At 36.2% G+C, this 26215-nt stretch overlaps 1 protein-coding gene across 5 annotated transcripts in view; it reads left to right on the forward strand.

Annotated features, from left to right (window-relative positions):
• Window positions 1-26215, forward strand: part of LOC114659349 (protein PHTF2-like) — a 198821-nt gene that overhangs the window by 126982 nt on the left and 45624 nt on the right. For 4 of the 5 annotated variants that reach the window (XM_028811803.2, XM_051923723.1, XM_051923725.1 and 1 more), the window contains 3 exons: window positions 776-934; window positions 6537-6702; window positions 21330-21491. In XM_028811803.2, coding sequence (XP_028667636.1) covers window positions 776-934; window positions 6537-6702; window positions 21330-21491 — 487 coding nt within the window. The remainder of the gene's footprint in view (window positions 1-775; window positions 935-6536; window positions 6703-21329; window positions 21492-26215) is intronic. The other variant, XM_051923729.1, reaches the window with a different exon arrangement.

The raw sequence follows: 26215 nt of genomic DNA on the forward strand, positions 1-26215 counted from the left end.
TATTAGATTAATGTTAGGTTACTTGAAGTTAGCTTAGGGTAGATTACGTCAGGTCAGACGTATACTTGACAGATCATCGCTGCCAAAATGACACAAGGACATGTCCCTGCATGCTGCTGGTGCCCGGCTAGGTTTTTGCCTAGAATTGAATGCAGCAAATAATGCAGCAATGCAGAAACAGCAACTTGTGTCCAAAGTCAGCGTGGCAAAAATGACATCAGACAGTGGGTCAGTGGGGTTCACGGCTAGAAAACAGCAAACATTATTGAAACTTCATGAGAAAAATCTCTAATTACTCATGTTACATTATCCACCTTTTATTTTCCAATCATATGATCACAATGTCCAAAATGCAGGTATTTCTTATTAAAATATTTTAAAATCAACAGTGCCTCCAAATTAGAATAGTGCATGAATTTAAAGCGTTTTAAAGAAAATTCAGGAATTAAGTGAATCTTCAATTCAAAAACTCTTTCTAGCTGTAGCACATATTTGTTAAATTCCACCAGTATCATTCCTGAGTTAAATGAGCATCTTTTTTTACAGGGACATTTTAATATTGATTGCTCTTCTTCAGCATTTGCCCCTACTGCCCTCCATTGAAGCCTGATGTATGAGAAAGTTAATCTCTATTTTTGATGAAAGCTGCCGTCCCATCACTACACATAACACATTTTATTAATATATTTAAATTAATCATAACCTATTATTAAGGAGGATTTTTGTTAGTAAAAGAAGATTAATGCTTGTGTTTACTTTTTTCACTTTTGCACAGGTTCGGCATTTGCTAAAGCAAAACCAGAAAGTCCATGGACATCTCTCACCCGAAAGGGCATTGTACGAGTCGTGTTCTTTCCTTTCTTTTTCAAATGGTGGATCCAAGTTACCTCAAAAGCAATCTTCTTTTTGCTATTATTTCTGTACCTCCTTCAAGGTAGGTGACATGACAGTCATGTTACAGTATAAATAGAGATGAAAATCTATGTTTTTCAAAGTATAACTTTCCATGCAGAGCAAAATAAGAACAGGTGCTTGATGGTGCATTTCCAGCAGCACTTCCAGGTGTGGCAGAAGAACCATACTCCAGGGCTCAGCTGCAGTTGTAACACCCCCCGGCGACACCCTCGAATCCCAACTGGGCTGCACCAAACTCCAACTCCCATAAAGCCCTGTGGGAGTCCGAGGCACCGCTGCAACCCAGGATGAGCTGCCATCTAGCTTTCCTGGGGAGGTAACATTCTGACCACATTTCCTCCCCCGGACCTTCCAGTGTGGAGGCGTCCTGGCCGAATCCTTGCCACACATGCAATAACATCTGTATATCTTTATGTACTGTATCTGTAGCTGTGCTGTATATTCATGCTTTGAATATACATTTTTATGAATATCGCCTCAAGTTTGTTTTAAAATCCATGTACAATCAGGTAAAATTTTAAGTTCTTGAACAGCCTATAGTATTGAAATGGTCTTTAGGCAATTTTCTGTAATGGTGGCATGTATCATTCTGAGAATATCATACATACCATTCTGAGAATAGTTGTCATTTATGTAGTCATTCTTATTCCCATCTGTTTTAAAGTATTAGTTATGCTGTGAACTAAATAAAGTAATTTTTTTTCACTTTGTTTTAGATGTTAACAAATTTGTAAATACATTTATCTGTGATTCTGTAATTGCCATCATACTGGTCTGAATTGTAGATGGTGAACTGGAGCCAGTACTCAATTAAAACTGATCTCATTTAAAGTTTTAAGACTTTGAAAGTACAACCATACAAACCATAAAAACATTCCAGACAGGTGATTTACAATTACTGATGCTGTAGTTATTTGAAAAACTTTCTGATGAGAGAGCCTTCTGCATAGAGATTCACTGAGTCTTAGACAGGAAAGATCAATAAAAGCACACGTGGCAACTTTTCACTTTAGATAAAACAGAGCAAAACTTAGCTTTGACTTTATGTATATTGCCTTTGGTTTCTCAGTTTTGTATCTTCCTGACTAACAGGACAGGCATACAATAAACTGTTATTGTATTCCATAATAAAATTAAAGTTCAGAAATTAAGAACATCTCATATGGAATATTCTTTATTTCTATATACAGGTGCTGGTCATAAAATTAGAATATCATGACAAAGTTGATTTATTTCAGTACAGTAATCCCTCCTCCATCGCGGGGGTTGCGTTCCAGAGCCACCCGCGAAATAAGAAAATCCGCGAAGTAGAAACCATATGTTTATTTTTATATTGTCATGCTTGGGTCACAGATTTGCGCAGAAACACAGGAGGTTGTAGAGAGACAGGAACGTTATTCAAACACTGCAAACAAACATTTGTCTCTTTTTCAAAAGTTTAAACTGTGCTCCATGACAAGACAGAGATGACAGTTCAGTCTCACAATTAAAAGAATGCAAACATATCTTCCTCATCAAAGGAGCAAACAATTCAATAGGGCTGTTTGGCTTGTAAGTATGCGAAGCACCGCGGCACAAAGCTGTTGAAGGCGGCAGCTTACACCCCCTCCGTCAGGAGCAGAGAGAGAGTTAGAGAGAGATAGAGAGAGACAGATAAAAAAAATCAATACGTGCCCTTTGAGCTTTTAAGTATGCGAAGCACCGTGCAGCATACTTAAAAGCTGCACACAGAAGGTAGCAACGTGAAGATAATCTTTCAGCATTTTTAGACGAGCGTCCGTATCGTCTAGGTGTGCGAACAGCCCCCCTGCTCACACCCACTACGTCAGGATCACAGATAGTCAGCGCAAGAGAGAGAGAGAAAGAAAAGTAAGTTGGGTAGCTTCTCAGCCATCTGCCAATAGCGTCCCTTGTATGAAATCAACTGGGCAAACCAACTGACGAAGCATGTACCAGAAATTAAAAGACCCATTGTCCGCAGAAACCCGCGAAGCAGCGAAAAATCCACGATATATATTTAAATATGCTTACATATAAAATCCGCGATGGAGTGAAGCCGCGAATGGCGAAGCGCGATATAGCGAGGGATTACTGTAATTCCATTCAAAAAGTGAAACTTGTATATTAGATCCATTCATTACACACAGACTGATGTATTTCAAATGTTTGTTTCTTTTAATTTTGATGATTATAACTGACAACTAATGAAAGTCCCAAATTCAGTATCTCGAAAAATTAGAATATTGTGAAAAGGTTCAATATTGAAGACACCTGGTGCCACACTCTAATCAGCTAATTAACTCAAAACACCTGCAAAAGCCTTTAAATGGTCTCTTAGTCTAGTTCTGTAGGCTACACAATCATGGGGAAGACTGCTGACTTGACAGTTGTCTAAAAGACGACCATTGACACCTTGCACAAGGAGGGCAAGACACAAAAGGTCATTGCTAACGAGGCTGGCTGTTCACAGAGCTCTGTGTCCAAGCACGCCGCATTGCTGCAGTAATCCAGGCCAAAGGAGCCCCAACTAAATATTGAGTGCTGTACATGCTCATACTTTTCATGTTCATACCTTTCAGTTGGCCAACATTTCTAAAAATCCTTTTTTTGCATTGGTCTTAATTGATATTCTAATTTTCTGAGATACTGAATTTGGGACTTTCATTAGTTGTCAGTTATAATCATCAACATTAAAAGAAATAAGCATTTGAAATACATCAGTCTGTGTGTAATGAATGAATCTAATAAACAAGTTTCACTTTTTGAATGTAATTACTGAAATAAATCAACTTTGTCATGATATTCTAATTTTATGACCAGCACCTATATATATTTCTATATATCAGTTTTGTGTAATAAAGTTTTATCAAGATAGCTGAGGTGATTTTTCAAACTAGGTTTCATGCTTATAATATGTATGTAAAGCAAGTTATTGAAAGTTTCTTGAGGTAAGCCTTTAATTTAAATATGTCTAGCTTTAGTTCAATATTTTAGTTTATTATACAGTAATCCCTCCTCGATCGAGGGGGTTGTGTTCCAGAACCCCCCGCGAAAGGTGAAAATCCGCGAAGTAAAAACCATATGATCATATGGTTATTTTTATATATTTTAAGCCCTTATAAACTCTCCCACACTATTATAAACATTTCCCGCACAATTATACAGCATAAACCCTTTGTATTCTCTTGGATATTAGGTAAGATTCGTTGAAATTATGTACGTATGTAAACACACTGTTTAAAATAATATTTAGGTTTTACTGTATATAAAGATATTGAGCGTCTCCGATATCACATATGTTACAGCCGTTACGACAGTCAGGCCACCAGCAACAAATACGTACAATGCAAGAAAAATTGTATACAGTAAAATGTGTGTACAGTGACACTAAACTATGTACATGTAATAAGTACTGTACGTAGAAAATTAATTATGGTTACTCACCAACAATGACACGACGACTTGTCCGATAACGATGAGTTTAATTTTACTGCACAACAAAGGAGAGCGTTACAGCTCTTCTAAAGGAGCCTCTTCAGGCAATTGTGTAGCACCGCCGTTGTTGTTCTTCCGGCAATCTTCAATCCAAATCCCTAAAGCAGATTCTGTCTGAACTACCGCCTTATTACATCCACTTACAACTCGTTTTGCGCCTTGGTTAAAGGACACTGCGGCCGTAGATCTTATATGCTTTTCCTCCTTTTTAAATAAAAAGAATCGTGGACTCATTGATGCCGTAATGGCGTCCTACAGCGGTGTAGCTGTTCCCTGCCTTCAACATATCCAAAACATTTACCTTTTCAGCAATCGTTAGCATCTTCCGTTTGTGCTTGGGCAAGGCCCCTGAAGCAGTAGCAGGAGCAGATCGTTTTGGAGCCATAACGAAGGGCTTGACTATGCACAAAGATAAACAAAAAAAGACCACAAAAGTTAAATCTTGACACAGCGAAACACGTTGATGCTGAATGAGCGAGACAAGACTTCCTGGTTAACGCAGCAGAATTGAATTCGGTGCTCCGTCGCTGAGCCAATCAGCACACCGGAACTTAACTGCGTGCTCTGATTGGGTAGCTTCTCAGCCATCCCTCAATAGCGTCCCTTGTATGAAATCAACTGGGCAAACCAACTGAGGAAGCATGTACCAGAAGTAAAAAGACCCATTGTCCGCAGAAACCCACGAAGCAGCGAAAAATTTGCGTTATATATTTAGATATGCTTACATATAAAATCCGCGATAGAGTGAAGCCGCGAAAGTCGAAGCGCGATACAGCGAGGGATTACTGTATCTCACTAGTTATTTAATTTTTGGGGCAGCATGGTGTTGCAGGGGATAATGGTGCTGCCCCACAGTTTTAGGCGACTGGTCCCATCACAGTCTATATAGAGTGTGCATGTTCTCTCTGTTTATATTGGGTTTTGGCCTGGTACTCCAGTTTCCTCCTACATTCCAGAGATGTACTTGTAAGTTTAAATGCTTAATCTAACTTTTCCCCATATGAGTGATTAGTGTGTCCCTCTTATTCTCCCGGAAGATTGAATGGAGGATTAAACTTTCTTTAATTCTTGCTTGCTTTCTTTTGTTCTAAAATTGAAGGCTTGTAGCTATGGATGTTTTAAAGAGAAATTCTAAAGACACCACTCAAATTCTCTTGTTTTCTACACACTTAGACAGACACACACACACACACTACTTCAATCGAAGTGTTCAATGTCAACTTCATTCACAGTCCCTGTCACTTACACTTACTTATTTACTATGATGGAAATTAAATTCCTTAGTTTGGTCTCCTGGATGCTGCTAAGTCACTAAGTCTTTAATCTATCAAAATGCAAATTTTGGTTCAGCTTTCACTGAATTGCTTTCAATACAGCCAAGACAAACCTGTTTTATATTATTTTGAATTCTTATGTGTTCCGAGTGTATTTCTTGAATGCTTCATTTCTGTTCCCATGCATTCAGTTAGGGCAGAACATTCACTAAATTGTTTTGTTTGTGTATTTTACATATACCTAATATAATATATGATGCCATTTTTTTTAGTTTTCTTGTTCATTTTGACTGTATCTTATAATCCCAAGTGTTGTATTGCAATTATAACTACCATATCCCAATTTAGAGTTGTTTGCAATCTTTTACAATTTATCTTTTCACATTAAGCAAAGATGTTATACAGTATATTGAGTTTTACATTACTGTTCTAGTACCTAAAGTATACTGCCGAGTTTACCTATGCATTTACCTTTTATGGATTTTTGACTTCGTTTGTATTTACTTTTGTATTAGTTAATTAATTGATCTTTCAAATTTGTGTGTTTCTTAAAGTGCTCAATGTCTTTACCTATATTTCAAATGATTTCAGTCCAAAACCACCTCCTCTTGTAGGCTGTTTATTTTCATAAGTGCCCTACACATTGCTTGTCCCACATCAGTAATTTTCATTTGGCTACATAAAATAAAGTTAGTTTTCCAGCTCTGTTATTTCTACTGTTTCCATGTTTAATTTGCTTTCGGCAGCCATATTGTACATGGAGTTTTGCCTTTAAGGTGACCTGAATGTTTAACATTTGTTCATTTTATGCAGGTGTTATTCTCATTCATCTGTTATTTCATTTCTTTGTAGTGGCAGCAGCAGTATTATTTTTCACAATTTCCCAAGAACACAACATCCCTGTTACTGAAGTGTTTGGAGCAGTTTGGCTCATGTTACTTTTGGGAACAGTTCATTGCCAGATTGTTTCAACAAGGACCCCTAAACCTACTCCTAGTGGTGGTGGAAAAAGGAGAAGGTGGGTAATGTCGTTATTTGACTTTAGCATAAACATTTTTTGCTGTTTAGTAATTTCATTTATTTTTTTGTGATAGGAGGGTCATATTTAACTACTGATGTCAGTCAGTTTTTGTTCTAAGCCTTTCATGCTCTTATCTCTTGAACAGTGCTTAAGAATGTAAACAAACAAAATATGTCCAAACTACAACAATGGCAAAGCCAAAAATTCACTTTGTTTATAATCGGAATGTAAAAATGTTCCTTGCTGCATGTAATTTGAATGTGTGATATAGTATATACTGTTAAATGCAACCTAACAAAGTCTTCTGGTTTAATACAAACGTGAGCTCATTGCATATACCTGAGGAATAGAAAAGTATGTATTATACATTCTATATGAGATGGCCTATGCTCATCTATTAATATAAGTTTAGCCACTATATTAAAAATATGTAAACATAAATCATTACTTTCGAAAGAAGTATTTCCCAAACCCATTATGATTGCAAGTAGTAAAAAATTATAGCCTTACTGTATAAAGGATAAATAAAAAAATATAGCTTCTCTTTACCATATTTTAAGCATTCACAATATCTGCTATATCTGCATATTGTTAAGTAGAATATTATAGATGAGTAACTGGCCATTCATACTTTATTGCTGTGTAGTTCATTATTTTAATCTTTCAAAGCAAATTCAACATACTTTGGATCTGGTCTTTCATTTTTATTTTCATTGTAATAAATGCTTAGCTTGGCTGAAAGCATATATTCTTTTGAATTTTTATCTTTTATAGAGGTTTTTAGAGTACCTGTCAGAAACATTTCATAGTTCAGACTTACTAATCCAGTGAGCATAAAAACAGCAGGGATATTTGTGATTTTTTTTCTTGAAGCAAAATATAGTAGATTCTCACTGTTTTTTTAGTGCTGTCATGCATTATTCATTATTACTTAAAATCTATATTCATCATGTAATAAGAATGTTGTAAGGTAAAGAGTTTTTGAAAATTGATTTCTTATGTAGAGAAATTAACCTGTTAATAGTGTAGTTGTTAGAACTGGACAGTTTCCATTTTTGATAAGTGATAGATCAGTTGGTTTATTATTGCATAAATATCTTTTGACCTCCATAATTATGAAAACTGATGAAAGAAATACAGCAAAGTTTTAACTGTTACAGAACTTACTTGCATCATTTAGGTTTTTCTTTTTAATTTATTGTGGGATTAATAAAGTAAAATATGTTCAATGAAATTTAGGCTGTATTATCAATAGAAAAATTAATTAAAATATTCAATACATATCCATTTTTTTACCTTGATTTTATTCTACAAGTGTTTAACAAAAGTTTCAACATATGGAAAGAAGAAAATAAATCCTTATGATAATCCAAAGGCACTCTGTAAAATATAGTGATGCATGAAAGTAAGTATAGCCCTTGAAATCGCTGTATTTTGAACTATTTTAACAGTCCTTTGCAATAAGCAAAGTTATGGCTAGGTTGACCAAGGCCATCTGGCTTCTAAACCGTCCCCAAAGGCATCCTATAATACTTTACTGAACATTTTGGACCTCATAACTGTAGTATAATCATGTCATTTATTGTGCTATGTCTGTCACTGTTGATACCAAAGCTTCCTAGATACTGTGATGTCTCATTCAGTGGTCAATTTGGTCAAGGTGGTGGAGCACTACTAGCAGCCATATTATTCCAAATTTTAGTAGGTTTGTTGCACCTTTGCTTACAATGTCTGTTACTGCAAATAGTTAAGATGAACTGATCACCAAAAGGCATAAAGGTAAACATGACACATTTCTTTAATATTTTAAGCAGGGTTTCATTTTTATTTCACCATTCAGCAGGCACAAAATACCAAAAAAGTGAAAAGGGCCTGAAGCAAATGTTCGGGCACCCGAAATGGTCAGTACTCAGTACGACCCCCCAATGACAAGTATCATAGCTCGTAAACACTTTTTGTATCCAGCTAAGAGTCTTTTAGTTCTTACTTGTGGTATTTTCACCCATTCGTCCTTGCAAAAGACTTCTAATTCTACAAGATTCTTGGGTTGTCTTACATGCTCTGTTCTTTTGAGATCAATGATGTTAAGGTTGGGGGACTGTGAGGGCCATTGTGCCAATCTTGGTGTTCCATTGTAGATTTTGAGGTGTGTTTTTGGTCATTATCTTGTTGTAGGACCCATCCTCTTTTTTCTTTTTTTTTGCTTCAACTTATTTGCAGATGGTCTAATGTTTCCTTCCAGAATTTGCTGGTATTTATTTGAATCCATTCATCCCTCTACCAATGACATGTTCACTGTACCACTGGCTGCAACACAAGCCCAAAGCATGATTGGTTCACCCCCTTGCTTAATAGCTAGAGAGGTGTTCTTTTCCTGGAATTCAGCACCCTTTTTTCTCCAAACATACTTTTGCACACTGTGTCCAAAAAGTTCTATTTTGACCTCATCATTCCACAGGACTGGGCGGCACGGTGGCGCAGTGGTAGTGCTGCTGCCTCGCAGTTAGGAGACCCGGGTTCGCTTCCCGGGTCCTCCCTGCGTGGAGTTTGCATGTTCTCCCCATGTCTGCGTGGGTTTCCTCCGGGCGCTCCGGTTTCCTCCCACAGTCCAAAGACATGCAGGTTAGGTGGATTGGCGATTCTAAATTGGCCCTAGTGTGTGCTTGGTGTGTGGGTGTGTTTGTGTGTGTCCTGCGGTGGGTTGGCACCCTGCCCAGGATTGATTCCTGCCTTGTGCCCTTTGTTGGCTGGGATTGGCTCCAGCAGCCCCCCGTGACCCTGTGTTTGGATTCAGTGGGTTGGAAAATGGATGGATGGATTCCACAGGACTTGTTTCCAAAATATATCAGGCTTGTTTAGATGTTCATTTGCAAACATTAGGCGCAGAATTTTGTGGCTAGGACGCAGGGAAAGTTTTCTTATGCTGACTCTTCTTTGAAAGTCATATTTGATCAGGTGTTGCTGTACAGTAGAACAGTGCACCACCACTCCAGAGTCGGTTAAATCTTCCTGAAGGTCTTTTGCAGTTAAATTTTGGTTTGTATTTGTCCTTTTTATCAATCCAATGAGCAGTTCTTTCAGAAAGTTTTCTTGGTCTTCCAGACCTCAACTTGACCTCCACTATTCCTTTTAACTGCCATTTCTTAATAACATTACGAACTGAGGAAACAGCTACTGAAAACACTTTGCTATCTTCTTGTAGCCTTCTCCTGTTTTGTGAGCATCAATTCTTTTAATTTTCAGAGTGCTTGGCTGCTGCTTAGAGAAGCCCGTGGCTGCTGATTGTTGGGGCAAGGTTTGAGGAGTCCGAGAGTTTATCCAGCTTTGCAATTTGGATCACTAGGGGTTTCCTAATGATGACTGAACAAATTGTAGGTATAACAAGCTAATTAAGGTCTAAGAGCTTGAGAAAAGTTATCTGAGGCCTCAAATATCTTGGGGTGCCCAAACATTTGTATGGTGTTTCTGTCCTTTTTTTAGACTATACAGTTGCACAAAAGAAAAGCAATATACTAATCCAGTATAAAATGCTGAAAAGAAATGTGTCATCTTTAACTTTATGCCTTTTGGTGATCAGTTCATCTTCTGCTCACTTAACTGTTCACAATAAGAGACATTTTAAGCAAGAGTGCCCAAACTTTATTACTTTAACCAGCAAAATACCCGCGCTTCGCAGCGGAGAAGTAGTGTGTTAAAGAGGTTATGTAAACATATATACATATACATATATACATATATATACATATCTACATATACACATATCTACATATACATATATATACATATACACATCCACATATATATACACATATATATATATATATATATATATATATACATATACACATCCACATATATATACATATATATATATATATATATATATATATACACACATATCAACATATATATACACATACATATACACACATACATACACACACACATATACATATATACATATACACATACATACATAGTGCGTTGTAACACGGGGTGTGATTGTTACATGGGAGGGAGACAACAAATCACAGCTTCCCGCTTTCTAATCGGCCCTGTGATTGTTGCTTTGACTGATGCCTAGATCCCACAGTATCTCCCCTTAGGGGAGGCGTTAGGCAAGTGTAATTGAATAGCGGTGCTGCAATTTTAGCTTTACACCTGTTTTTAAGGCTTATTGACTGAAAGGGGCTTTCATGAAAAAAGTTATGGCTTTGCTACAGGATACACCCTCCACAAGTTAAGGAAGTAAAAATAAAGGTATATATTTCTGTTTTATTTAAACCTTTTAAGTTTGTATGCGGGCGGCATGGTGGCGCAGTGAAAGGTGCCAGTTAGGAGACCCGGGTTCGCTTCCCTGCGAGATTAAATATTACTGAAGAAAGAAAAAAAAAAACTGAAACAGCCAAATGGGGCTATGCATACGAACTTAAAAGGTTTAAATAAAACAGAAATATATACCTTTATTTTTACTTCCTTAACTTGTGGAGGGTGTATCCTGTAGCAAAGCCCTAACTTTTTTCATGAAAGCCCGTTTCAGTCAATAAGTCTTAAAAACAGGTGTAAAGATATTGACAATAAGCTACGCAAACCCACCAAGACATGGAATCGTTTAAATCAAGGCGCTGCGCTACCTTCTTCCAGATCGGCCCCAAGGCGTTCATATTTTTCCAAAGCAGTTCTGTTCTCCATCGGCATCTGTAGCTGAGTCGAAAAACACCATCCCATACTATTAGTTAAAGATTAACACATTTCTATATGTATTGTAAGCATACAATACAACTGATAATACAGTATGTTGCGCTTATTTATCTGGTGTACCGACATTTTTGCGCGTTTAACGGCTGAACTCCAACGTGGTTTGTGCCCTTCAGAATGAAAACAGTTTGCATTTACCTTTTTAATGAAAGGCGAGCTTTTAAGCCTGAGAAATCACCTCGTAAATGCACACGTTTAATTTCACATGTGTTAATATGTATGCTTACACAGTATTAAAAGACACTCAAAAATTAACGTCATTTACCTTCGTTCCCACGTTTGAGTCATGCTGTAAATTCTTACTGTGAAATATAATTGACAAATAATTTGGTGAATGAACTTATGAAGAAGGTGGAGCTGGAGTATTACGTCACTTCATTAACGAAAATGCCGTGATGTGCGGAAGGGCGGGGGGAGTGTGGGGGTTGACGGAGAATGTTTTCTTCAGCGCTCTTTGGGGCTCTTCCTTGTTTTCAGTTCACGTGATTACGTAGGAGGCGTGATGACACGATACGCGACTCCGCCTCCTCCATTACAGTATATGGACAAAAAAGAGGTTCCAGTTATGACCATTAAGCGTAGAATTTCGAAATGAAACCTGCCTAACTTTTGTAAGTAAGCTGTAAGGAATGAGCCTGCCAAATTTCAGCCTTCCACATACACGGGAAGTTGGAGAATTAGTGATGAGTGAGTGAGGGCTTTGCCTTTTATTAGTATAGATTATATTTTGAATAGGACTCGCATCTTGTGAGGAGCTCTTTTAAATAAAGGGAACCAATGTCATGTACCATTTTGTTAGTTGCATAATTTTATAATAAAATATGTTAAAAAATGAAAAACATTTTGGAGTGAAAACTACTTTCTCACAACATTGTATTTCATTATACTGTATTTTTCTTCCCCAAAGTATGTTTTATAATGTGCTACAAACTGCAATATTTGCTGATGTACAATAATAACAGCATGAAAACAATGTTGCAGTGGCTAGAGTACAACATGATAACTGGGTTTAAAGGCTTTCTACTTAGCTTACATGAGAACTCACTTCTTCACTTTAGAGCCCGTTTAGTTTTCATATATTATCAAATAGCCAGTTTTTAAAACTTCCACACTTGTTTATCTGCCCTCTTTTTAAATCCTGATCTTCTTGTCATGGGAGTGCTGCATAGGTATATTTCCAAGCAAGATGGATATAGTCAACTGAGAGATGCCCAATCATGAACCATTAAAAAGAGGATTTGTCATAATAAAAGTTAGTATCGAGTGTTGGCTACTTCATCATTAGTAACAATGGACCTGCCAGGTGACATTAAGAGCCTAACAAGTTCAACAAAAAAAGAGAACTTTATGCAGTCAATCAAGAATGTTTGGTTAGCTAATAGTAAATTTATCACAGTGTCTCATCCTGATACCTTTGGAAAGTTGTCAAGATTTTTGTTTCATCTATATAACTTGGGAAATGTGTTCCAGATTCCCATATCAGTGGAAAGAAGTGTTTTCTGGCTTGCGTCTCTAATGCTTCTTTATTGAATTCTGCAATTGGACTTGAGTGTGCAATTCTCTATTTCATTGAAAGAATTGTAATGACTCAAATTTATTGATACCTTTCTTCATATTTATGAAATCACAAAGTGCGATGCTTTGTACACAATTAACAGCTGGTGGATCTGCTGTAGAGTAGAGATTCCGCATATGACTACATACGTAAAATGAAGTGAGTACATCATGTTCCAACCCTCTCACCATCTGCTAACAGGTCAAATTCTTTTAGTATAATTACCACACTTGTGTGAATTTGGTCATGTAGGCATTTATGCAAGAAGAGTGCCAGGGAGCAGAAGTGCAAACTGCCTAAATTAAAATAAGAAATAACCTCTGTAATGGGGAAAAAAAATCAGTGTCAGGTCCTTATTTTCTGAAGATTTAGCCAAATTAATTACTTAGTTTCAAGGCAGACTATTCTTTCATTTTCATGGAGTTAATGTTTTAAATATGATGTAAAAGCAAACAGTGAATTAAAAAACAGAAAAAGAATACTACTTCAAAAGCAAATTTGAATAAACTAGTTAGTTAAGTGTACATTGTAGGGACTTGTTAGCATGGTCATTTCTTTGTTAAATATTTAAGTTGTCTTCTAACTGTTTCACGTTTTACACAATATAAATAAAATCAAAAAGATGCTCTTAGTAACTTAGTTTTAAAGTGACCGCAATATGTTAAAACTAAATTACTTCATACTGTAGTTGTAAGAAACGTTTTGTGAATATTTTTTCAATGCTTGGTTTTCTGCATAAACATATGGTCGGACCTTCACCTAAGTTACAATAGCTGGTCATAAACTAACATTTAAACAGTTGTGCTTCTTCTTCTCAGTACAGAATATATTGTTCAAGCATTTGCAGTCTAGGCAGAAAAGGTGTGTTAACCACTAGGCTAGTGCTGTCAAATTAGCTAAAAGTTTTGAATATTCATATTAACACTAGAATTACCAGAGCCCACGAAAAAACTTGTAGATCCGGCCCACCTTAAATCTGATCGCACCTCTCCGTCAGTGTCTTTTGTCCTGTAAATGTTTCGATAAAGACAAGCAGCAAGCAGCCTACTATTCCATCCCCCCACAGCTGCAGAATGTGCACAAACTTCTCCCAGCTCATGCCTTGATTGATTATCTGGGAGTGAAGTGCTGGAGTTTTAGAGTGGAAATAATAGATCGTTACTTAGAACACATGCATTTCATGTGTTCCGTTTCTACAATAATCTTTGTAAAAACATTGTTAAAACAGAAATGTTTTTCATATTTTAGTAGTAAATGACAAAATGTTGGCAAAAACTAAAAAAACTAAAAAACTAAAAACATGTGTAAAGCCTGAAGTCCAAAGATCAAAAAACACTTTCACAAAAGGTTCAAGGATAAGACAACAGCTTCCGTGGCGTAGCGGTAAGATTTGCTGACTTGTGATCAAGAGTCCCCGGTTCAATCCTGAATGCCTCCTATATTTGCCGTTTTCAGATGTGAGCTGCTCTTATTGTTAATATTATACAGTACACACATACATTTGGTTTGTGTCTGTAACATGTGTGCATTTGTATGACTTGTGAAAGTTACCTTTTTTTTTCACTTTTATTCTCTCAGTCACGATCACGATACATACTAAGGGGAGCTGACGCTGTTAGCTTTTGTTTGCAACTGGGAGTAACTGTAGATGTGAGTGGTGTTTTGAGGCAATGGAACTGGACATTCTCTGATCTGGAAGGATAAAAGCTGACACACAAACGCTGGCGAATCTGCCTTCTTCATATCTCACCGTCAACTGATTTTTTTTTTATTCAGTTTTGAGTGTTCCTGCTCACGCTGAATTAGTATGCACCTTATGGTCTATGATGTCAAAAAAAAAATAAATAAATAAAAAAAAAACAGAGACATACAGTTAGGTCCAGAAATATTTGGACAGAGACAACTTTTTTCTAATTTTTGTTCTGTACATTACCACAATGAATTTTAAATGAAACAACTCAGATGCAGTTGAAGTACAGACTTTCAGCTTTAATTCAGTGGGGTGAACAAAACGATTGCATAAAAATGTGAGGCAACTAAAGCATTTTTTTAACACAATCCCTTCATTTCAGGGGCTCAAAAGTAATTGGACAAATTAAATAACTGGAAATAAAATGTTAATTTCTAATACTTGGTTGAAAACCCTTTGCTGGCAATGACAGCCTGAAGTCTTGAACTCATGGACATCACCAGATGCTGGGTTTCCTCCTTTTTAATGCTCTGCCAGGCCTTTACTGCAGTGGATTTCAGTTGCTGTTTGTTTGTGGCCTTTCTGTCCAAAGTTTAGTCTTCAACAAGTGAAATGCATGCTCAGTTGGGTTAAAATCAGGTGAGTGACTTGGTCATTCAAGAACTTTCCACTTCTTTGCTTTAATAAACTCCTGGGTTGCTTTGGCTGTATGTTTTGGGGCATTGTCCATCTGTATCATGAAACGCCGCCCAATCAATTTGACAGCATTTAGCTGGATTTGAGCAGACAGTATGTCTCTGAACACCTCAGAATTCATTCGGCTGCTTCTGTCCTGTGTCACATCATCAATAAACACTGGTGTCCCAGTGCCACTGGCAGCCATGCACGCCCAAGCCATCACACTGCCTCCACCGTGTTTTACAGATGATGTGGTATGCTTTGGATAATGAGCTGTTCCACGCCTTCTCCATACTTTTTTCTTGCCATCATTCTGGTAGAGGTTGATCTTGGTTTCATCTGTCCAAAGAATGTTTTTCCGGAACTGTGCTGGCTTTTTTAGATGTTCTTTAGCAAAGTCCAATCTAGCCTTTTTATTCTTGAGGCTTATGAGTGGCTTGCACCTTGTAGTGCACCCTCTGTATTTACTTTTATGCAGTCTTCTCTTCATGGTAGACTTGGATATCGATACGCCTACCCCCTGGAGATTGTTGTTCACTTGGTTGGCTGTTGTGAAGGGGTTTCTCTTCACCATGGAAATGATTCTGCGATCATCCACCACTGTTGTCTTCCGTGGACATCCAGGTCTTTTTTGCGTTGCTGAGTTCACCAGTGCTTGCTTTCTTTCTCAGGATGTACCAAACTGTAGATTTTGCCACTCGTAATATTGTAGCAATTTCTCAGACGGGTTTTTTCTGTTTTCGCAGCTTAACATTAGAATTACCAGAGTCTATGAAAAAACTCGTAGATCCGGCCCACCTTAAAACCGTTCTCACCTCTCTTTTGTCTTCAAAATGTGCTGATTAAGCCGGCTATTCCATCCTCCACCATCGCAGAACGTTCATAAAGTTTTTTCAGCTCTTGCCTTGTTTGATTATCTGGGAGTAACTGAACTGCTGGAGTTTTAGAGTGGAAATAATAGGTCGTTATTTGGAACACACACATTTCATGTGTGTTCCGTTTCTACAGTAATCTGTGTAAACACATTGTTAAAACAGAAACTTTTTCATATTTTAGTAATAAATGTTACAAAATGTAGGCATAAACTATAGAATGTGTGAAGCCTGAAGTCCAAACATCAAATAAACACTTTCACAAAAGGTTCAAGGATGATACAACACCTTCTGTGGCGTAACGCTAAAATTTGCTGAATCATAGTGCAGCAGCTCTACTGTGCCTCAGAGACCCGAGTTTGATTACCGGCTGGGGAGGAAGTGTATTTTTTTTCTTTGAAACCTCAAACGGACATAAAATTTATAAATTGGTATGCACTGTAAATTATTAAGTTTAAAATGTTGATCACGGTTATTTATGTTGATTAATTCATGCTTTTTACTTAGAGTCAGAACAGGGACTTATTCAGCTTCTGATCTGACTCTAAGTAACAGCGCCAGTATAAATTCACACCCGATCTGATGCTGTTCATTTTCAAATAATATTGCATTACTTCGACGATGTTTTCTGATTGGTATTATTCGCGTCATAAAATGATTTCTTCAAAACGTCACATATATTTGTCTCTTTCTTTTTTTAAAATGTTTGTTGATCACCGCCAGCATGTTGTAGCACACAGCAACTGGCAACCTGCATGTTCTTGTGCGCACTGAATAAGACAGCGCTATATGCAATCATCAGATTCAAATGTTAACAGTTAACAGTTCACACACACACGCAAGGATCGTCTTTCTTACATTTACAACGTGTTTACCTGTTACAATGTACACACTTCTCTCTATTTTGTGGTTTCTATTACACACCTGAAAGAAAGACAATATATGTGAAAACATCATCGCACTAAATGCAATATTATTTGAAAACGAACAGCGTCAGATCGGGTGTGAATTTATGCTGGAACTGGAAATTCTCTGATGTGGAATCAGTTCTGTATGGTTGTGAGCATGGGTATGAGTGGTGGACCTAACTGGGAATTACTGTGAATGTGCGTGGTGTTTTGAGATAATAAATAGAGCTGCAAATTACAAGTGCTTGTTCAGTGTAACAGGAACTGTAGCACAGAGAGGTGTGTACACTGCAACAAGTACAAATGTAGGAAAGGCGGTCCTTGGGTGTGTGGGAACTGTTAACATGTGAATGTGATGATTTTATATAGCACGGAACGGAAATCAGCAGTTCTTAGCATTGCACCACGCAAGCTGTCATATCAACCGCCTACTGTAACTTGACTTCTTTTTTCTTCGGTTATATTCTTGAATAAAAGTGCACTTGTTTTATTATACTTTTACATCAACATATGTTCCTGTGTTTGAGCGACACGGGCATGCTCAAAAAATACACGTGTAATGCAACGAAAAGTGCACGCAGACACTTCAGTTCGCAAGCATTGGTACGAGAATGCAGTCACAAGTACACTGCAGAGCTATAGCGTGTCTTTATGTGAAAACAGCAGTGTCAGATGGGGAGTGTCTGATGATTGCATATAGCGCTGAAGTTATTGCTCTTTACTATGCTTTCCTCTGCATGTCCTGGAGTACAAAAGAAACGGTGGAGACTGGCAAGATTGGGGGAAAAAAAAAACACACGGTCACTGATTACAAACCACAAGATGTTATGCGAATGAATATGAATAATGTTGCATCCGTGCCACAAAGTTTTCCGAAATGTACTATACAGGTCATAAAACGAATAATTCCAAATATCATATACTGTATACCTATGTCTCTGTTTTTTTTTTTCTTTTTTTTTTTTTTTTTTGACATTATAGACCATAAGGTGTATACTAATTCAACGTGAGCAGGAACACTCAATAAAACTGAATAAAAAGAAAATCAAGTGACAGTGAGATACGAAGAAGGCAGATTCACCAGCGTTTGTGTGTCAGATCCCTTTGGCGGTAGTATGTATCGTGATACGCTGCAGAGCTATAGCGCGTCTTTATGTGAAAACAGCAGTGTCAGATGGGGTAGGGAAGGACCCTGAACACGACTGAGAGAATGAAAAGTAAATAAAAAAAAACAAAAACAAAGCTAACATTTACAAGTATCATGGATTACACTGGCTGTTACAGACTGAAATCAAATGTATCTTTTTATTCTAAAATAGTAAAAATAAGAGCAGTTCACTTCTCAAAAAGGAGTCGTGCAGGATCGAACTCGTGACCTTTTGATTCCCAGTCAGCAACTGATACTGTTGCGCCACGATGGCAGTCATAGTAAGTCAGTGTCAATGTCGCATACTAAGGCGGCTTTTTTTTCTGCAGTTATATTTTTGAATAAAAGCACACTTGTTCTGTTATATTTGTACCTTTTGTGAAAGTGTTACTTTGATATTTAGACTTCAGGCTTCGTACACTATATACTGTAGTTTATGCCTACATTTTGTCATTTACTACTAGAATATGAAAAACATTTCTATTTTAAAAATGTGTTTACACAGATTACTGTAGAAACGCAACACACATGAAATGCGTGTGTTCCAAATAAAGATCTATTATTTTCACTCTAAAACTCCACTTCACTCCAAGATAATCAATCAAGGCATGAGCTGGGAGAAGTTTGTGCATGTTCTAAGTCGGTGGGGGTATGGAATAGCCGGCTGCTTCCACCTTGTCTTTATCTGCACATTTAGAAGACAAAAGACGATGGCGGAGAGGTGCGAATGGATTTAAGAAGCGATTTAAGGTGGGACAGATCTACAAGTTTTTTCGTAGGCTCTGGTAATTCTAGTATTAAGGCTGGCTTCTTTCACCTGCATGGAGAGCTCCTTTGACCACATGTTGTCTGTTCACAGCAAAGTCTTCCACGTGCAAGCACCACACCTCAAATCAACTCCAGGCCTTTTATCTGTTTAATTGATAATGACATAACGGCGGACTTGCCCACACCTGCCCATGAAATAGCCTTTGAGTCAATTGTCCAATTACTTTTGAGCTCCTGAAATGAAGGGATTGTGTTAAAAAATGCTTTAGTTGCCTGACATTTTTATGCAATCGTTTTGTTCACCCCACTGAATTAAAGCTGAAAGTCTGCACTTCAACTGCATCTGAGTTGTTTCATTTAAAATTCATTGTGGTAATGTACAGAACAAAAATTAGAAAAAAGTTGTCTCTGTCCAAATATTTATGGACCTAACTGTAGGTATATATGATATTTGGAATTATTCATTCAGAGAGGTCAGTTCAGCGCTATATGCAATCATCAGATCCAAATGTTAACAGTTCACACACATGCAAGTTTGGTATTTTTATAGTCGAAGGTCTTTCTTCATGGTATATACTGTATTAGTTTGCCTCATAAAATTATGTTCTAAAGTGAAGTGTTTGTGATAAATTTAAAAAAATACTAAAAAAGTATGTTCTTGCAGCATACAATGGAGGTAATGGGTACACAGGTCCATAGGTGAATGGCAAAGCCTTAAAACTTCCAAGTTTCAATTCAAAAATCTCATCTTGAGATTACATGTATATTGCAAAACAGTGTGTCCATGGTGTTTTAAGAAAGGAAAAAAGCACAAAGCAAAACATTGTTGTAATATTCAGGCATTTTAAAAGGAGTGTACTTTATTCCACTGCATCTTTCAGGGCCAGGGGCATGGATTCCCCTCAGAAATAAATCACCAAGCACTGTTATTGACACTGAATGTTGATGCCAAGATATGGGTGAGTTGCCATCTCTCATCTGGAGTCATCTAGACAATAATAACTGAAAAGTGCACTCTTATAGCCACTTATATTCTTTCACTATAGGGAATCTTATTTCATTATTTCAGCAGCGGCTTGCACCACACAACAACATGCGCTCCTGAATCACTCTGTTCACTCAGGGTCAGAGGCAAGCTATATGCCACTTTCCCCCAACCCCGTCAGGAGCAAAATCTCAGAAAGTCCTACCAAACATGCAAGCTTGTACTATTAATCTGCCATGTAAGGTGCGGTGAGCAAACAAACGAATAGGTTATGTATTCTTACCTCAAGATAAGGGTTCCAAGAACCAGTAATAAAATAATTATTTCTTATTTGTTTCTGAATGCATGTTTTCTTAAATTGATATTCTTGCTACTTTAATTTGGATGTTTTTGGTACATTTTATGGCTGTTTTATTTACCTCTGTATCTGGGAACCCATTAGTCCTACTGTAAGCTGTAAGAACTGAAAAAATGTATAAAAAAGATTGTTGATCAGGAAGCTACTATATTAACAAACAAAGCAGACCAAAATTTTAAAGAAAATCAGAAGGAGTATAAACTCTGTGTGTGTTTTTGTGCGTGTATTTTTATGTGTGTTTGTGCAGGAAGGAATTGTATATGTGACTAAATTCAGATCTCCCTTTTTTCCCTTTGCAGTTGCAACTTAAATGTAATACAAGTGTCTCGAAAAAATATGTATAATATGGCAGTTATTTTCTATTGTTAGTCACATGTCACCTGTGATTAATCTTAATTTTTGTAGAAAATGTTCTGCTTCTGCATTTATGCTGGTCTATAACAGAGTATACATACACTTATTCAGATTATGGCCATTTCTGCCATTTAAGATATACTTTCTCATCTTGTATAGTAGATACTGATAAACTTTGGCTTCATCTTTCATCTGTGAAGATGAAAGAGTATATATAAAAAATTTTATTCAAATAAGATTTTAAGATTTTTTCTGCTACTGCTTGCTTTATATATATATATATATATATATATATATATATATATATATATATATATATATATATATATATATATATAAAATATACTTTTTTATTTTTTTTTTAAACCAGTGACCAGATCCTTAGTATATAGAATTCAGCTTTGAGGTCAGTTTTCTTTTGTCGCTCTGGGTGCTGTTCTTATTTTTCTTTTTAACATGTTAAAGAGAAAAAAAAGATGAAGCTTCTAGCATGGGTGATCTGATGATTAACCTCTTTTTAAGCAAAACGCTTTCAATCTCTCTCGCTAAAGGAAGTTAAGAAAAGCAGCACATTGGGAGGTGCATAGGGAAGGAGATGGCTCTAGCACTACAGATAACACACAGGAGGGGGCGCTGCACTGCTCTGATTCTGCAATCACTTACAGCCTTGGTGCTATCTTCAGAGATTTCTGGCATGATTTCTTTAAACCAGGGTGTGTATTTTTTTTTCAAGATTTTATCTTTTATTGTAAGCCTTACTATGCTTTTCAAATGAATTATGAGACCAATGATTTTAATACATTTTTATTGATTTTTGTCTATCAATTCCAAAGAACTTTTTTAAAATCACATGTAGTGCTATTGAAATGCTATTATTTTAAACAAGACAAATTAAAAAGAGTGGGTCATATACTTAGAAAACTTTCATTTGTTTTCCACTCAACTAATTTAAATAATCTCTGAATGTGTAAACGTTTTCATCCAATAGCATTTTTACTAAAAATTTTATACATTAAGTTAGCCTGTAAGTAACTGTTAATGGTTTAAGTTATGACAGTTAATTGAGTTACATTAAAATATACAGTATTTTGTAGTGGTGAACTATAATTAGAGTAATTTTTAAAAAGGTTTTACTATTATATTTTAATGACTGTTTCTAAGTATATTCTATGCTTATACAGTGCCGTTCAAAACTATTCAGATCCTTTGAAAGATTTTCAGATATTGTCCGATTCTAAATACAGTTTAAGCATCGTGGTCAATTGTATTTTTAGTGCAAACTAGTAAGCTCAAAAGAAGTACCTAAAGAAAAAAAAGTTATTTGTTATCACAAACGTTACTGATAATTCGCCATCTGCTGCTTTCATAAGTGTGAAATGTAAAAGTTATAAATACTTTCATAAAGGTCTTCATGTAAAGTATAGCTTTCTTCCAGTTGTCTACACACATTGGCAGTCTTGTCTAAATTACAACTTTGAATGATTCCCGGCCTGCTAGATATCCATCCATTTTCCAACCCGCTGAATCCGAACACAGGGTCACGGGGGTCTGCTGGAGCCAATCCCAGCCAACACAGGGCACAAGGCAGAAACCAATCCTGGGCAGGGTGCCAACCCACCGCAGGCCTGCTAGATATGTCCTAGGTTTTCATATACACAAATATGACCAATAAAGTATGCAGTATAAACATGATACAATTTGTTTTGTAATTCCTGATAAATCTAAAACCAATGTGAGTAGTTAATTATTATAACTAAGCTATTTAAAATTTGGTAGAATTGAAGGTTTGACTCTTATGGTAATAAAGGTGGAAAAATAAAACAAAATTCAATTTTGTTTTTTGTTTATTGAGAAATTTTTGATTTATAAATAAAGATTTTGAATTGTTATATATTGCACGTAAAAATATAAAGATGTTTTTTATTTTGTTTCCTTCTGTAATGCATGACTACATACAGTAATCTAATTCCTTTCCTTTTTATATTCTTTCTTAGCATGTCATGCATTGAGCTTTTGCTTTTAATTTGTTGTCTCTCAGTTTTAAATTGATTAAAGTGTATAGACTTTAGAAGTTAAAGTAAGGTGATAGTAAAAGTTTTAAGCATGTACCAGATACAGCTCTTACTAATATTCATTGTGTGATGTTTGTTAGAATTTTGAACCATCAGGCTGTTGGTAGAGGGAGCAGACTTTTTTTTTAAATTCTTTTCTAAATAATATTACATTAAAACACTTAGTATTTCATTAGTTTTTATAGTGTGTGCAAACCTCTTTTTAGGTAACATGAGAGTATTTGATTTACTATTTTTAATTTAGTATGGCAACACAAATACTAAAGTCTTTAATTTTTAACTGCAAAAACACAAATTTCTGATCCTTCACCTTCCCCTGTTTGTATTTGTGTATGTGTATTAATTGCATGTGAAATTAATATTGCCATGTGTGATGTCACAATTGCATAAAATTCTTTTTTATCTTTTATAATAGACTCTCAGGTTTATAAAAATTATCATTAATGGTTTGTGATTCTTGACTCCTGCCAGGCATGTTTTAGAAAAGGATCTAAGCATGTCATCTTCTGGTAAGGGATATGTATGAAAATAAGTGGAAAAGATGATCAGCAGTGCAAGGGGAAAAAAATCAGCACTGGTAATATGGCAGCATTTTTCCATAAGGCTAAACGAAGGAACTGTCTGAACTTGCATTGCCATTGCAGCTCCACATAAACGAAACACAGTATGTTATGCCAGCAGTCAAAAAATACCTTGGCCTAAAACATAATAAATGCTTAAAGTAGAGGTCATTCAGTGGAAAAAAAAAGTTTCATAACCTGGTCCCATTAGTCATGGACATGTTTGCAACAGCAACGTAAAACTAGAAAAACTGCCTTAGGCAAAAAAAAAAAATTAAAGGTTCAATCACATTCCATTTCTCAAAAGGTTTGGTGCCAAAATGTACAGTTAGTCAGTCATGATTTCTAGTACTTATATAAAGATCAGCAGGAATGATTTGTAAAAGAATAATGTTTCAAGCACATTGCTTTTCCTTAGGTGGTAAATAGTCTCTTAATACAAGTCTACATTTAATAATAGTAATGTATATTACTCTAATTAAATAATTACTATAATTAATATTATTATTACTATATTACTCATATCTCAGCAATACAATTTTGCTGTGAGATTAGCAAAATGCTAAACAATAAACACATGATGGTGATGGTAAGAAAAGTTTCCATTATAACAATACAAAATAATAGCCATGGTAACTCTGTTTAATGTTTGTAGCAGAGCGACACTTCAAAACAATGAAACATTAATAGCCAGGACAGTCTTGATCTAAGTTTTATGATGCCTAAGAAGAAAGAGCTTCTGAATCAGCAGTTCTGATTCCATCATTTGCAGGTTCTATGTTGAAAACGGGTTTCTTCGTCTTTGACGCTCTAAATATCTAGCAAGGCAGAAGGAGCAAGACATCTGAGGAGGAACTGACATAAGAATTCTTTCAGCAGTTCATTTTCCTTTCAGCAGAGAAGAACTCATCAAACATGTCAGTCTGTTGTTAGGTGTTAGGAAGGTTTTATCCTGTAGGAAGAACATTCAGGTAACATTTCCAGAATATCCATGTTAGTCAGAGAGATGCAGTGTTTTAGTAGGATGTAATTTTAATATTACACACCATTTTGGATAAAGAGATGGCTTTAGAAAAATGTTTTGCCTTGTGTAAGCTTTTATTTTTAATTTAAATTATTTCCTTTCTATTTTGGGCTTTGGAAGATAAAATGTTTAGATTTCTAATTTTATTTATTTTAAATTAAATATGTCACAGTAAAGTCAACTTTTAAGATGCCATTATTAAAGTCAAAGTTTATTTTAAATAGACCTACAGTTAAATAACATACTTTTAAAAAATTGCATTTTTTTCTGTTTAGGATAACTTATAGTCATTCTTTTTAGTATACATAACCTTCTTTCCAGAAATTTTTGTTTCAAATCAAAAATCCTATATAATCGTAATATTAACATAGTCACATTACATTTTTGGCCATATTATTCTTCCCTTGTACTTGAATGTGTGTGCAGTTAGTTAGTTGTCCTCTAATGATGCAATATTTGAAATTGAAATCGTATCTCCATTTTCATTATTTTTCTGCTTTTCCCAGTGAGAGTTACGGTTACAACTGACTGAGGTGGGATGATAAACCTTTGCAATCCCACAGCACAGTCAAGAGATATAGTCCTTCCAAAAGTGTCTTGGATCCACCTGTGGGCTGTCTCTTGTACCTTCTTCAAGGTAGAGGCACCTAATTGACATCCTTAACTACATGCCCAGATATTTTTGTGGCTTCTCTTGATTAAGAGAAGCAGTGTTTCTAAGTTTTAAGATTCTACCTTATTGCCATACTCTTCATCTTGTCATGGTGACTGAGCCTAGCAACCCTGCGATGGAACCTCATTTTGGCCACTTATAATCTCATTCTTTTCAGTCACTAGCCAACAGTCATGTTTATATAATAGGTGAGAGTGGGGTAGATAAAATGATTGTTAAATTGACAGCCTTGTCTGCAGACTTACAGTATCTCCCACTTCACTCCCAGGGACCAGTAAAATGTTTATAAGATTGCTGGTGCACTGATCCATTAGTCCAGCTCGCAATCATCTCTATCCTCATTCACTAACAAGATGTCAAGGTACATCGCCTATTTCATTAGGTATACATGCCCACTCCTTACCTGCAGGAAAAAGAAAATCAGTATTTTCTAAGAGATGACTGAGTTTAGAGGTGTATAGATGCCAAGTCTCTCTCCACCCGTTTCATACCAAGTTGCAAACATTCTTTTTGTGTAACAGAGATCACAGTCTGATGATGCCAAAAGGACATATAACATCATATACAAAACAGCAAAGATGCAACACATAGTTTCCCAGACCAGATACTGTCTGAACATTGGCTGAACCCTGTCAGTGAACAAGACAGGAGAGAAGACTTACTGAACTTTCATAACTTAATACAATATATGCAAAACCAAGAGCTGAGGTCTTCCAGGTTTGTCCAGAGGGCACTCACTCTGTCTCAGCCAGGTCACCATCAAGAGTTACTTGGTTGACAACATAGCAGCTACTACCCAAGAGTATATAATATATATTCTTAGAAAAAAAAAATCATGATTACAGAGTCAGTCTTTGAATTTTACCCAAAAAATACTGTAGTACCAAGAACTCTTATGAGAGCAACCTTTTGTTCTGACATGGAGTGTGTGTTATGGCCAGTCCATAACTAACACAGAAATCCAGTAACAATTAACTGCTTAGATTCAGATCAGGCAGAGTGTTCCTCCCAGTCACAACCCTCCGGATATGTCAGTCAGTCACATACTTTACGTGTAGATAGATAGATAGATAGATACATACATACATACATACATACATACATACAT

This window comes from Erpetoichthys calabaricus, chromosome 1, assembly GCF_900747795.2.
Source record: "Erpetoichthys calabaricus chromosome 1, fErpCal1.3, whole genome shotgun sequence".
NCBI lineage: Eukaryota > Metazoa > Chordata > Cladistia > Polypteriformes > Polypteridae > Erpetoichthys > Erpetoichthys calabaricus.